Source organism: Salmo salar, chromosome ssa21, assembly GCF_905237065.1.
Source record: "Salmo salar chromosome ssa21, Ssal_v3.1, whole genome shotgun sequence".
Lineage (NCBI taxonomy): Eukaryota > Metazoa > Chordata > Actinopteri > Salmoniformes > Salmonidae > Salmo > Salmo salar.
Window position 1 is genome coordinate 58,496,312 of NC_059462.1, and position 15,093 is coordinate 58,511,404.

The window sequence follows — 15,093 nt, forward strand, 5'->3', positions numbered from 1 at the left end:
ATGTTTTTTATTATTTGTGACACAGGGAGACTCTGGTATTGAAGGTGTGATCGGTCCCGCAGGTCACAAGGTTGGTGTGCGCTTTCCTCTCTCTAACCAATACAGATATTCACCTTACAGCGTATCCTGACTGACTTGTACAACCTTTCTTCTATTTGTTTCTGTTTAGGGTGCGATTGGTCTGAAAGGTGAAAAGGTAGGAAGAACTAAACATTATTCTAGTAATTATCATGTATAAATCTCAACGAGAGACATGTTTTTATGCTTCTACATCCTGCATTGCTTGCTGTTTTGGGGGGGTTTTAGGCTGGGTTTCCGTACAACACTTTGAGATATCAGCTGATGTAAGAAGGGCTTTATAAATACATTTGATTAGATATTTTTTTTTATCAACATTTTAAAACGAGACATGATTTGATATTTTTTTTTTAAATCAACATTTTAAAACGAGACATGTTTTGATGAATGGATTTCATCTTTCCCCAGGGTGAATTTGGATCGGATGGAACCAAGGTAAACTACGTGATTTGATTCTGACGTTTCCAGTACGTTCTGTGTGTGTGTACTCTCCTACACTGTTTAGTTACGTCTCACTGGATAGGCTAACTGTCATCTTTAAAAACACACTCTCTGAATGACCTCTCCATCACCAGGGAGTGTCAGGAGGACATGGCAGGAATGGAACGGATGGGCAGAAGGTAAGAGACCATCACTACACTTCCTCTTGAACTGTAACGGGAGCCACGGGGAGCCCTGAGACTGAAACACAAGCTTTCAACTCAATGAAGATGACCTCCAATCCTGTCACACTGGTACAGGTCCATTGGGTCTATGCGGGAGGGTTGGAATCATACTGATACTAACAGGAATATTTTCTGTGTTAATTCTCAGGGTAAAATTGGTCGAATCGGAACTTATGGTTGTAAAGGAGATCCGGGAGAAAGGGTAAGTAAAACGTTGTCCTACAGTATGTTACGTATACAGTACACACACACACACACACACACACACACACACACACACACACACACACACAGAACACACACAGTACACACAACACACACACACACACACACACACACAGTACACACAGTACACACACACACACACACACACACACACACACACACACACACACACACACAACAATGAATGCAGTAGAATGTTGTGATAAAAGGGAAATGTCTCTGATGTTTTTCGAAAGGGCCCAGATGGTTATCCAGGAAGTGCTGGGGATATAGGACAGCCTGGTGACAGCGGAGAGAAGGTACCTGAGAGAACCTTCCGTCTGTCAAGGCTACTACAACACCTCCTGCACTACAGAAACTACACACTCAGACTATCTACAGTGTTTTATAGACCACTGGGTTTACTAAACATAGATTATCTACAGTGTTCTATAGACCACTGGGTTTACTAAACAGATTATCTACAGTGTTCTATAGACCACTGGGTTTACTAAACAGATTATCTACAGTGTTCTATAGACCACTGGGTTTACTAAACATAGATTATCTACAGTGTTCTATAGACCACTGGGTTTACTAAACATAGATTATCTACAGTGTTCTATAGACCACTGGGTTTACTAAACAGATTATCTACAGTGTTTTATAGACCACTGGGTTTACTAAACATAGATTATCTACAGTGTTTTATAGACCACTGGGTTTACTAAACATAGATTATCTACAGTGTTCTATAGACCACTGGGTTTACTAAACATAGATTATCTACAGTGTTTTATAGACCACTGGGTTTACTAAACAGATTATCTACAGTGTTCTATAGACCACTGGGTTTACTAAACATAGATTATCTACAGTGTTTTATAGACCACTGGGTTTACTAAACATAGATTATCTACAGTGTTTTATAGACCACTGGGTTTACTAAACATAGATTATCTACAGTGTTCTATAGACCACTGGGTTTACTAAACATAGATTATCTACAGTGTTTTATAGACCACTGGGTTTACTAAACATAGATTATCTACAGTGTTTTATAGACCACTGGGTTTACTAAACATAGATTATCTACAGTGTTTTATAGACCACTGGGTTTACTAAACATAGATTATCTACAGTGTTTTATAGACCACTGGGTTTACTAAACATAGATTATCTACAGTGTTTTATAGACCACTGGGTTTACTAAACATAGATTATCTACAGTGTTTTATAGACCACTGGGTTTACTAAACATAGATTATCTACAGTGTTTTATAGACCACTGGGTTTACTAAACATAGATTATCTACAGTGTTTTATAGACCACTGGGTTTACTAAACATAGATTATCTACAGTGTTCTATAGACCACTGGGTTTACTAAACATAGATTATCTACAGTGTTTTATAGACCACTGGGTTTACTAAACATAGATTATCTACAGTGTTTTATAGACCACTGGGTTTACTAAACATAGATTATCTACAGTGTTTTATAGACCACTGGGTTTACTAAACATAGATTATCTACAGTGTTTTATAGACCACTGGGTTTACTAAACATAGATTATCTACAGTGTTTTATAGACCACTGGGTTTACTAAACATAGATTATCTACAGTGTTTTATAGACCACTGGGTTTACTAAACAGATTATCTACAGTGTTTTATAGACCACTGGGTTTACTAAACATAGATTATCTACAGTGTTTTATAGACCACTGGGTTTACTAAACATAGATTATCTACAGTGTTTTATAGACCACTGGGTTTACTAAACATAGATTATCTACAGTGTTTTATAGACCACTGGGTTTACTAAACATAGATTATCTACAGTGTTTTATAGACCACTGGGTTTACTAAACATAGATTATCTACAGTGTTTTATAGACCACTGGGTTTACTAAACATAGATTATCTACAGTGTTTTATAGACCACTGGGTTTACTAAACAGATTATCTACAGTGTTCTATAGACCACTGGGTTTACTAAACAGATTATCTACAGTGTTTTATAGACCACTGGGTTTACTAAACATAGATTATCTACAGTGTTTTATAGACCACTGGGTTTACTAAACATAGATTATCTACAGTGTTTTATAGACCACTGGGTTTACTAAACATAGATTATCTACAGTGTTTTATAGACCACTGGGTTTACTAAACATAGATTATCTACAGTGTTTTATAGACCACTGGGTTTACTAAACATAGATTATCTACAGTGTTCTATAGACCACTGGGTTTACTAAACAGATTATCTACAGTGTTTTATAGACCACTGGGTTTACTAAACATAGATTATCTACAGTGTTCTATAGACCACTGGGTTTACTAAACATAGATTATCTACAGTGTTCTATAGACCACTGGGTTTACTAAACAGATTATCTACAGTGTTTTATAGACCACTGGGATTAATGTGTGAATGCTGTTATTCCTAGGGAGACCCTGGTCATAACGGAAAACCAGGTCCCACTGGACCTCCTGGAGAAGCTGGACCACCGGTACAGTAACAACAACACACTCTCACCTGGACCTAACAGTAACAACAACACACTCTTACCTGGACCTAACAGTAACAACACACTCTTACCTGGACCTAACAGTAACACTCTTACCTGGACCTAACAGTAACACTCTTACCTGGACCTAACAGTAGCAACACACTCTTACCTGGACCAAACAGTAACAACAACACACTCTTACCTGGACCAAACAGTAACAACACACTCTTACCTGGACCTAACAGTAACAACACACTCTTACATGGACCTAACAGTAACAACACACTCTTACCTGGACCTAACAGTAACAACACACTCTTACCTGGACCTAACAGTAACAACAACACTCTTACCTGGACCTAACAGTAACAACACACTCTTACCTGGACCTAACAGTAACACTCTTACCTGGACCTAACAGTAACACTCTTACCTGGACCTAACAGTAACAACAACACTCTTACCTGAAGAGCCACTTGTTGCCACTTGATAAATCATCTCATCTTTCTTCTTCCTTTCAGAGTTATCCAGGAAGTCCTGGGATTCCAGGCTCACCAGGAAGGAAGGGAATGCCAGTGAGTGACTTACATAGACCTGGCTATCCTTATCATTAGAAGAGACTTACATAGACCTGCCTATCCTTATCATTAGAAGAGACTTACATAGACCTGGCTATCCTTATCATTAGAAGAGACTTACATAGACCTGGCTATCCTTATCTTTAGAAGAGACTTACATAGACCTGGCTATCCTTATCATTAGAAGAGACTTACATAGACCTGGCTATCCTTATCATTAGAAGAGACTTACATAGACCTGGCTATCCTTATCATTAGAAGAGACTTACATAGACCTGGCTATCCTTATCATTAGAAGAGACTTACATAGACCTGGCTATCCTTATCATTAACAGTTTAGTAGTGCTGTACTTCAGTAGTGCTGTAGTGCTGTACTTCAGTAGTGCTGTAGTGCTGTAGTTCAGTAGTGCTGTAGTTCAGTAGTTCAGTAGTTCAGTAGTGCTGTAGTTCAGTAGTTCAGTAGTGCTGTAGTTCAGTAGTTCAGTAGTGCTGTAGTTCAGTAGTTCGGTAGTTCAGTAGCTCTGTAGTTCAGTAGTGCTGTAGTTCAGTAGTTCAGTAGTGCTGTACTTCAGTAGTGCTGTAGTGCTGTAGTTCAGTAGTTCAGTAGCTCTGTAGTGCTGTAGTTCAGTAGTGCTGTAGTGCTGTACTTCAGTAGTGCTGTAGTGCTGTAGTTCAGTAGTGCCGTAGTGCTGTAGTTCAGTAGTTCAGTAGCTCTGTAGTGCTGTAGTTCAGTAGTGCTGTAGTGCTGTAATTCAGTAGTGCTGTAGTGCTGTAGTTCAGTAGTGCTGTAGTGCTGTAGTTCAGTAGTTCAGTAGTGCTGTAGTGCTGTAGTTCAGAAGTTCAGTAGTGCTGTAGTTCAGTAGTTCAGTAGTGCTGTAGTTCAGTAGTTCAGTAGTTCTGTAGTTCTGTAGTTCAGTAGCTCTGTAGTTCAGTAGTTCAGTAGTTCTGTAGTTCAGTAGTTCAGTAGTGCTGTACTTCAGTAGTGCTGTAGTGCTGTAGTTCAGTAGTTCAGTAGCTCTGTAGTGCTGTAGTTCAGTAGTGCTGTAGTGCTGTACTTCAGTAGTGCTGTAGTGCTGTAGTTCAGTAGTGCTGTAGTGCTGTAGTTCAGTAGTTCAGTAGTGCTGTAGTGCTGTAGTTCAGTAGTTCAGTAGTGCTGTAGTTCAGTAGTGCTGTAGTTCAGTAGTTCAGTAGTTCTGTAGTTCAGTAGTTCAGTAGCTCTGTAGTTCAGTAGTTCAGTAGTTCAGTAGTTCAGTAGTGCTGTAGTTCAGTAGTTCAGTAGTGCTGTAGTTCAGTAGTTCAGTAGTTCAGTAGTTCAGTAGTTCAGTAGTTCTGTAGTTCAGTAGTTCAGTAGCTCTGTAGTTCAGTAGTTCAGTAGTGCTGTAGTTCAGTAGTTCAGTAGTTCAGTAGCTCTGTAGTTCAGTAGTTCAGTAGTGCTGTAGTTCAGTAGTTCAGTAGTTCAGTAGTGCTGTAGTTCAGTAGTTCAGTAGTTCTGTAGTTCAGTAGTTCAGTAGTTCTGTAGTGCAGTAGTTCAGTAGTGCTGTAGTTCAGTAGTTCAGTAGTGCTGTAGTTCAGTAGTGCTGTAGTGCTGTAGTGCTGTAGTTCAGTAGTTCAGTAGTGCTGTAGTTCAGTAGTGCTGTAGTTCAGTAGTTCAGTAGTGCTGTAGTTCAGTAGTTATGTAGTTCAGTAGCTCTGTAGTTCAGTAGTTCTGTAGTTCTGTAGTTCTGTAGTTCTGTAGTTCAGTAGTTCAGTAGTTCTGTAGTTCTGTAGTTCTGTAGTTCAGTAGTTCAGTAGTGCTGTAGTTCTGTAGTTCAGTAGTTCAGTAGTTCAGTAGTTCTGTAGTTCAGTAGTTCAGTAGTGCTGTAGCGCTGTATTTCTTCATTCTAAACTAACTGATTCCTAATTCTTTCAGGGACCCAACGGTGAACCAGGACCAAAAAGCCAACCTGTACGCTGACTAGGCTAAGTGATAACATTCTGAAATTATTAAGTTAAAATATTAAATGAAAAAGGGATGACTTTTGTTAAACAATAAATATTTTTTATATGTCTGTCGTCAGGGGCGACCAGGAGACCCTGGACTTAAGGGACTTAACGGACCAGACGGACCTAAAGGAAGCAAGGTCTGTTACCGCCCACACCTCCGAGCTTCCACTATGCGATACAAGAGGGTGGTTGTGCGATATAGTAGATACTACATAGGAAATGTTACGCTGTTTCGTTCCACCTAGATCCTAACAGGGTTTCTCATTGGGTGTTCCCGGCTTCTAAATGTCCTGGAACGTGGAACGGAAAAGGGTTCTCCCGTGGGAACAGTCTTAAGAAGCTTTTTGGAACCTTAATTTCTAAGAGTGTAGATGCTGTGATACCAATAGATAAAATACAGTCTGTTTCAGTTTCCTGCTGCATTCAGACACATTCCAGACCAAACTGCCCATGAGAAGAACAATGGCTGACTGAAAATACGATGTCTGTTTGTGTTAAATATTTGACCATGAATATTGAGTTCAAACAGAGCCTAACATGTATTCTGTCATTCCCAAGGGTGAAGCTGGTCTACAGGGGAAGCCAGGTCCGCATGGGGTTGTCGGGCCCAAAGGATCAAAGGTCAGAGAAGCTTCCTCTCTAAATGGTGGGGGATTAGAGAAGAATTTTGCATTCTGGGTACATGATTCAGCAGTAACTCTCCGCTAAGATACAGTACACTCCTTCTTTCATAGAACGGTGTGTGTGTGTGTGCGTGTGTGTGTGCGTGCGTGCGTGCGTGCGTGCGTGCGTGTCCTCCCTCTGTTTGTTTAGGGAGGTCCAGGGCTGCCCGGTCCAAGAGGACATCAAGGAGATGATGGGCCAGATGGACAGATCGTATGTTGCTACTATTACTAATGCTTCTACTAGAAATACTACTAAACTACTACTACTCTACTATTGTTATTATATTGTCACTACTAAACTACTACTACTACTACTACCAGTCTACTACTACTACTCTACTATTGTTATTATATTGTCACTACTAAACTACTACTACTACTACTACCAGTCTACTACTACTACTCTACTATTGTTATTGTATTGTCACTACTAATCTACTAATCTGCTAATCCACTAAACTACTACTGCTACTACTATTGCTTCTGCTACGATACTCCAGCTCTACTACTACTAATACTACTACTACTATTGCTACGATACTACTTCTACGACAACTACTACAACTACTGTTACTACTACTACTACTACTACTACTACTACTAGTCTACTACTACTAGTCTACTACTACTACTACTATCCTACTTCTACTACTACTACAACTAGTCTACTACTACTACTACTACTACTAATACTACTACTACTATTGCTACGATACTACTTCTACGACAACTACTACAACTACTGTTACTACTACTACTACTACTACTACTACTACTAGTCTACTACTACTAGTCTACTACTACTACTACTATCCTACTTCTACTACTACTACAACTAGTCTACTACTACTACTAGTCTACTACTACTACTACTACTACTACTAGTCTACTACTACTACTACTACTACTAGTCTACTACTACTACTACTACTACTAGTCTACTACTACTACTACTATCCTACTTCTACTACTACTACTACTAGTCTACTACTACTACTACTATCCTACTTCTACTACTACTACAACTAGTCTACTACTACTACTAGTCTACTACTACTACTACTACTACTACTACTACTACTACTACTACTAGTCTACTACTACTACTAGTCTACTACTACTACTACTACTACTACTACTAGTCTACTACTACTACTACTACTACTACTAGTCTACTACTACTACTACTATCCTACTTCTACTACTACTACTACTAGTCTACTACTACTACTACTACTACTACTACTACTACTACTACTACTAGTCTACTACTAGTCTACTACCACTATTACTAGTAGACTACTACTACTACTTTTACTTCTACTACTGTTACTACTAGTCCGCTACCACTACTACTTCTAGTCTACTACTACTACTACTAGTAGCTAACTACTACTACTACTACTAGTCTACTACTACTACTACTACTAGTCTACTACCACTACTACTACTACTAGTAGCTAACTACTACTACTACTAGTCTACCACTACTACTACTAGTAGCTAACTACTACTACTACTACTAGTAGCTAACTACTACTACTACTAGTAGTCTACCACTACTACTACTAGTCTACCACTACTACTACTACTACTAGTAGCTAACTACTACTACTACTACTAGTCTACCACTACTACTACTAGTAGCTAACTACCACTACTACTACTACTAGTAGCTAACTACCACTACTACTACTACTAGTAGCTAACTACCACTACTACTACTAGTAGCTAACTACTACTACTAGTCTACCACTACTACTACTAGTAGCTAACTACCACTACTACTACTACTACTTTTACTTCTACTACTGTTACTACTAGTCTGCTACTACTACTAGTCTACTACTACTACTAGTCTACTACTACTGCTACTACTACTAGTACTACTACTAGGCTACTACTTTTACTTCTACTACTGTTACTACTAGTCTGCTACCACTACTACTACTAGTCCTATTCTACTACTCTACTCTACTCTACGATATTCTCCTGTTTTGTACCTTTTGTTTAGTCAGTATACATGTTGCCATGTCTACATGTTGAGCATACTGCCACAGTCATCTTGTCTAAATAAAAGTTAAATAAATGCATCTACATTTCGGGAATTGTTTATTTATTGATGGTAGTCTATATCTATGTATTTCAGTGACTATGACTGCCATGTGGGTATGTCATTTTTTTCCTTTACCTGAATAGTTTATGCATATAGCACTCAGTATGGCATCTCTGTGTTACAGGGAGCTGCTGGAGAGCCTGGTGATCCTGGACAGACTGGACCCCATGGAAATCCTGGACCAAAGGTGGGGTTGGGTTATATAGATCCTGGACCAAAGGTGGGGTTGGGTTATATAGATGCTGGACCAAAGGTGGGGTTGGGTTATATAGATGCTGGACCAAAGGTGGGGTTGGGTTATATAGATCCTGGACCAAAGGTGGGATTGGGATAAAATATAGATCCTGGACCAAAGGTGGGGTTGGGTTATATAGATCCTGGACCAAAGGTGGGATTGGGATAAAATATAGATCCTGGACCAAAGGTGGGGTTGAGTTATATAGATCCTGGACCAAAGGTGGGGTTGGGTTATAATATAGATCCTGGACCAAAGGTGGGGTTGGGTTATATAGATCCTGGACCAAAGGTGGGATTGGGTTATGATATAGATCCTGGACCAAAGGTGGGGTTGAGTTATATAGATCCTGGACCAAAGGTGGGTTTGAGTTATATAGATCCTGGACCAAAGGTGGGGTTGGTTATAATATAGATCCTGCACCAACGGTGGGTTGAGTTATATAGGTCCTGGATCAAAGGTGGGATTGGGTTATGATATAGATCCTGGACCAAAGGTGGGGTTGAGTTATATAGATCCTGGACCAAAGGTGGGTTTGAGTTATATAGATCCTGGACCAAAGGTGGGGTTGGTTATAATATAGATCCTGCACCAACGGTGGGGTTGAGTTATATAGGTCCTGGATCAAAGGTGGGATTGGGTTATATAGATCCTGGACCAATAGTGGGGTTGGGTTATAATATAGATCCTGGACCAAATGTGGGGTTGGGTTATATAGATCCTGGACCAAAGGTGGGGTTGGGTTATATAGATCCTGGACCAATGGTGGGGTTGGGTTATAATATAGATCCTGGACCAAATGTGGGATTGAGTTATATAGATCCTGGACCAAAGGTGGGGTTGGGTTATATAGATCCTGGACCAAAGGTGGGATTGGGTTATATAGATCCTGGACCAAATGTGGGATTGAGTTATATAGATCCTGGACCAACGGTGGGGTTGGTTATAATATAGATCCTGGACCAAATGTGGGATTGGGTTACAATATAGATCCTGGTCCAAATGTGGGGTTGGGTTATAATATAGATCCTGGACCAAAGGCGGGATTGGGTTATATAGATCCTGGACCAAAGGTGGGGTTGGGTTATATAGATCCTGGACCAAAGGTGGGGTTGGGTTATAATATAGATCCTGGACCAAAGGTGGGGTTGAGTTATATAGATCCTGGACCAAAGGTGGGATTGGGTTACAATATAGATCCTGGACCAAATGTGGGGTTGGGTTATATAGATCCTGGACCAAATGTGGGATTGAGTTATATAGGTCCTGGACCAAAGGTGGGGTTGGGTTATATAGATCCTGCACCAAAGGTGGGATTGGGTTATATAGATCCTGGACCAAAGGTGGGGTTGGGTTATATAGATCCTGGACCAAAGGTGGGGTTGAGTTATATAGATCCTGGACCAAAGGTGGGGTTGAGTTATATAGATCCTGGACCAAAGGTGGGATTGGGTTATATAGATCCTGGACCAAAGGTGGGGTTGGGTTATATAGATCCTGGACCAAAGGTGGGTTTGAGTTATATAGATCCTGGACCAAAGGTGGGGTTGGGTTATATAGATCCTGGACCAATGGTGGGGTTGAGTTATATAGGTCCTGGATCAAAGGTGGGGCTGAGTTATATAGATCCTGGTCCAATGGTGGGGTTGGGTTATAATATAGTTCCTGGACCAAATGTGGGGTTGGGTTATATAGATCCTGGACCAAAGGTGGGGTTGAGTTATATAGATCCTGGACCAAAGGTGGGGTTGAGTTATATAGATCCTGGTCCAAAGGTGGGGTTGAGTTATATAGATCCTGGACCAAATGTGGGGTTGGGTTATATAGATCCTGGACCAAAGGTGGGTTTGAGTTATATAGGTCCTGGATCAAAGGTGGGCCTGAGTTATATAGATCCTGGACCAATGGTGGGGTTGGGTTATAATATAGATCCTGGACCAAATGTGGGGTTGGGTTATATAGATCCTGGACCAATGGTGGGGTTGGGTTATATAGATCCTGGACCAAAGGTGGGGTTGGGATAAAATATAGATCCTGGACCCAAGGTGGGGTTGAGTTATATAGATCCTGGACCAAAGTTGGGGTTAGGATAAAATATAGATCCTGGAGCAAAGGTGGGGTTGAGTTATATAGATCCTGGACCAAAGGTGGGATTGGGTTATATAGATCCTGGACCAAAGGTGGGGTTGGGATAAAATATATATCCTGGACCAAAGGTGGGGTTGGGTTATATAGATCCTGGACCAAAGGTGGGGTTGGGATAAAATATAGATCCTGGACCAAAGGTGGGGTTGGGTTATATAGATCCTGGACCAAAGGTGGGATTGGGATAAAATATAGATCCTGGACCAAAGGTGGGGTTGAGTTATATAGATCCTGGACCAAAGGTGGGGTTGGGTTATAATATAGATCCTGGACCAAAGGTGGGGTTGGGTTATATAGATCCTGGACCAAAGGTGGGGTTGGGTTATATAGATCCTGGACCAAAGGTGGGGTTGAGTTATATAGATCCTGGACCAAAGGTGGGGTTGGGTTATAATATAGATCCTGGACCAAAGGTGGGGTTGGGTTATAATATAGATCCTGGACCAAAGGTGGGGTTGGGTTATATAGATCCTGGACCAAAGGTGGGGTTGGGTTATAATATAGATCCTGGACCAAAGGTGGGGTTGGGTTATATAGATCCTGGACCAAAGGTGGGGTTGAGTTATATAGGTCCTGGATCAAAGGTGGGGCTGAGTTATATAGATCCTGGACCGAAGGTGGGGTTGGGTTATATAGATCCTGGACCAATGGTAGTGTTGAGTTATATAGATCCTGGACCAATGGTAGTGTTGAGTTATATAGATCCTGGACCAATGGTAGTGTTGAGTTATATAGATCCTGGACCAATGTAGTGTTGAGTTATATAGATCCTGGACCAATGGTAGTGTTGAGTTATATAGATCCTGGACCAATGGTAGTGTTGAATTATTTCTTATATAAATCTTGAAGGCAAAGAACATAATGTATCTGAATCAAAGAGTGAAAGACTATTAGTCACTGCAGTGGAGTGTAATGTAGTTAGAGGACACTTCCTACAGTGTAATGTAGTTAGTGGACACTTCCCACAGTGTAATGTAGTTAGTTCACACTTCCCACAGTGTAATGTAGTTAGTGGACACTTCCCACAGTGTAATGTAGTTAGTTCACACTTCCCACAGTGTAATGTAGTTAGTGGACACTTCCCACAGTGTAATGTAGTTAGTTCACACTTCCTACAGTGTAATGTAGTTAGTGGACACTTCCCACAGTGTAATGTAGTTAGAGGACACTTCCCACAGTGTAATGTAGTTAGTGGACACTTCCCACAGTGTAATGTAGTTAGTGGACACTTCCCACAGTGTAATGTAGTTAGTGGACACTTCCCACAGTGTAATGTAGTTAGAGGACACTTCCCACAGTGTAATGTAGTTAGTTCACACTTCCCACAGTGTAATGTAGTTAGTGGACACTTCCCACAGTGTAATGTAGTTAGTGGACACTTCCCACAGTGTAATGTAGTTAGTGGACACTTCCCACAGTGTAATGTAGTTAGAGGACACTTCCCACAGTGTAATGTAGTTAGTTCACACTTCCTACAGTGTAATGTAGTTAGTGGACACTTCCCACAGTGTAATGTAGTTAGAGGACACTTCCCACAGTGTAATGTAGTTAGTGGACACTTCCCACAGTGTAATGTAGTCAGAGGACACTTCCCACAGTGTAATGTAGTTAGTGGACACTTCCCACAGTGTAATGTAGTTAGTGGACACTTCCCACAGTGTAATGTAGTTAGTGGACACTTCCCACAGTGTAATGTAGTTAGTGGACACTTCCCACAGTGTAATGTAGTTAGTGGACACTTCCTACAGTGTAATGTAGTTAGTTCACACTTCCCACAGTGTAATGTAGTTAGTGGACACTTCCCACAGTGTAATGTAGTTAGTGGACACTTCCCACAGTGTAATGTAGTTAGTGGACACTTCCCACAGTGTAATGTAGTTAGTTCACACTTCCCACAGCGTAATGTAGTTAGTGGACACTTCCCACAGTGTAATGTAGTTAGTGGACACTTCCCACAGTGTAATGTAGTTAGTTCACACTTCCCACAGTGTAATGTAGTTAGTGGACACTTCCCACAGTGTAATGTAGTTAGTGGACACTTCCCACAGTGTAATGTAGTTAGTGGACACTTCCCACAGTGTAATGTAGTTAGTTCACACTTCCCACAGCGTAATGTAGTTAGTGGACACACTTCCCACAGTGTAATGTAGTTAGTGGACACTTCCCACAGTGTAATGTAGTTCATCTTCTTCTGTGTTTTAGGGCGACAAAGGAAGAAATGGGTTCAACTATCCGGGACTAAGAGGAGAAACGGTACAGTTTGACATTTGACAAGATGAAAAAGTCATCAGCTCAAGAGTTCACGATACTGTTACTACTGTTACTACTGTTACTACTGTTCTGTTCTATTCTATTCTATTCTATTACTACTACTGTTACTACTGTTACTACTGTTCTGTTCTATTCTATTACTACTACTGTTACTACTGTTACTACTGTTACTACTGTTCTGTTCTATTCTATTCTATTACTACTACTGTTACTACTGTTACTACTGTTACTACTGTTACTACTGTTCTGTTCTGTTCTATTCTATTCTATTACTACTACTGTTACTACTGTTACTACTGTTCTGTTCTATTCTATTCTATTACTACTACTGTTACTACTATTACTACTGTTACTACTGTTACTACTGTTCTGTTCTGTTCTATTCTATTACTACTACTGTTACTAATGTTACTACTGTTACTACTGTTACTACTGTTCTGTTCTGTTCTATTCTATTACTACTACTGTTACTACTATTACTACTGTTACTACTGTTACTACTGTTCTGTTCTATTCTATTCTATTACTACTACTGTTACTACTGTTACTACTGTTACTACTGTTCTGTTCTGTTCTATTCTATTACTACTACTGTTACTACTGTTACTACTGTTACTACTGTTACTACTGTTCTGTTCTATTCTATTCTATTACTACTACTGTTACTACTATTACTACTGTTACTACTGTTACTACTGTTACTACTGTTCTGTTCTATTCTATTCTATTACTACTACTGTTACTAATGTTACTACTGTTACTACTGTTCTGTTCTATTCTATTCTATTACTACTACTGTTACTACTGTTACTACTGTTACTACTGTTACTACTGTTCTGTTCTATTCTATTACTACTACTGTTACTACTGTTAATACTGTTCTATTCTATTACTACTACTGTTACTACTGTTACTACTGTTACTACTGTTACTACTATTCTATTCTATTACTACTACTGTTACTACTGTTACTACTGTTACTACTGTTCTATTCTATTCTATTCTATTACTACTACTGTTACTACTGTTACTACTGTTACTACTATTCTATTCTATTACTACTACTGTTACTACTGTTACTACTGTTACTACTGTTACTACTGTTACTACTGTTCTGTTCTATTCTATTCTATTACTACTACTGTTACTACTGTTACTACTGTTACTACTGTTACTACTGTTACTACTGTTACTACTGTTCTGTTCTATTCTATTCTATTACTACTACTGTTACTACTGTTACTACTGTTACTACTGTTACTACTGTTCTGTTCTATTCTATTCTATTACTACTACTGTTACTACTGTTACTACTGTTACTACTGTTCTGTTCTATTCTATTCTATTACTACTACTGTTACTACTGTTCTGTTCTATTCTATTATATTACTACTACTGTTACTACTGTTACTACTGTTACTACTGTTACTACTGTTACTACTGTTCTGTTCTATTCTATTATATTACTACTACTGTTACTACTGTTACTACTGTTGTACTGTGATGCTGTTCTGTTCTGTTCTGTTCTGTTCTGTCTGTCTGTCCGTCTGTCTGTTCGTCTGTCTGTTCGTCTGTCTGTTCGTCTGTCTGTTCGTCTGTCTGTCTGTCTGTCTGTCTGTCTGTCTGTCTGTCTGT

The 15,093-nt window shown here is 39.7% G+C and overlaps 1 protein-coding gene across 1 annotated transcript in view; it reads left to right on the top strand.

Moving 5' to 3' along the window:
• The window catches only part of LOC106582581 (collagen alpha-2(VI) chain), a 45,684-nt gene that overhangs the window by 19,651 nt on the left and 10,940 nt on the right, over positions 1-15,093 (top strand). Inside the window, exons 10-23 of the mRNA XM_045704941.1 lie at positions 26-70; positions 170-196; positions 487-513; positions 654-698; positions 892-945; positions 1,205-1,267; positions 3,403-3,465; positions 3,987-4,040; positions 5,953-5,988; positions 6,101-6,163; positions 6,585-6,647; positions 6,840-6,902; positions 8,932-8,994; positions 13,390-13,440. Coding sequence (XP_045560897.1) covers positions 26-70; positions 170-196; positions 487-513; positions 654-698; positions 892-945; positions 1,205-1,267; positions 3,403-3,465; positions 3,987-4,040; positions 5,953-5,988; positions 6,101-6,163; positions 6,585-6,647; positions 6,840-6,902; positions 8,932-8,994; positions 13,390-13,440 — 717 coding nt within the window. The remainder of the gene's footprint in view (positions 1-25; positions 71-169; positions 197-486; positions 514-653; positions 699-891; positions 946-1,204; positions 1,268-3,402; positions 3,466-3,986; positions 4,041-5,952; positions 5,989-6,100; positions 6,164-6,584; positions 6,648-6,839; positions 6,903-8,931; positions 8,995-13,389; positions 13,441-15,093) is intronic.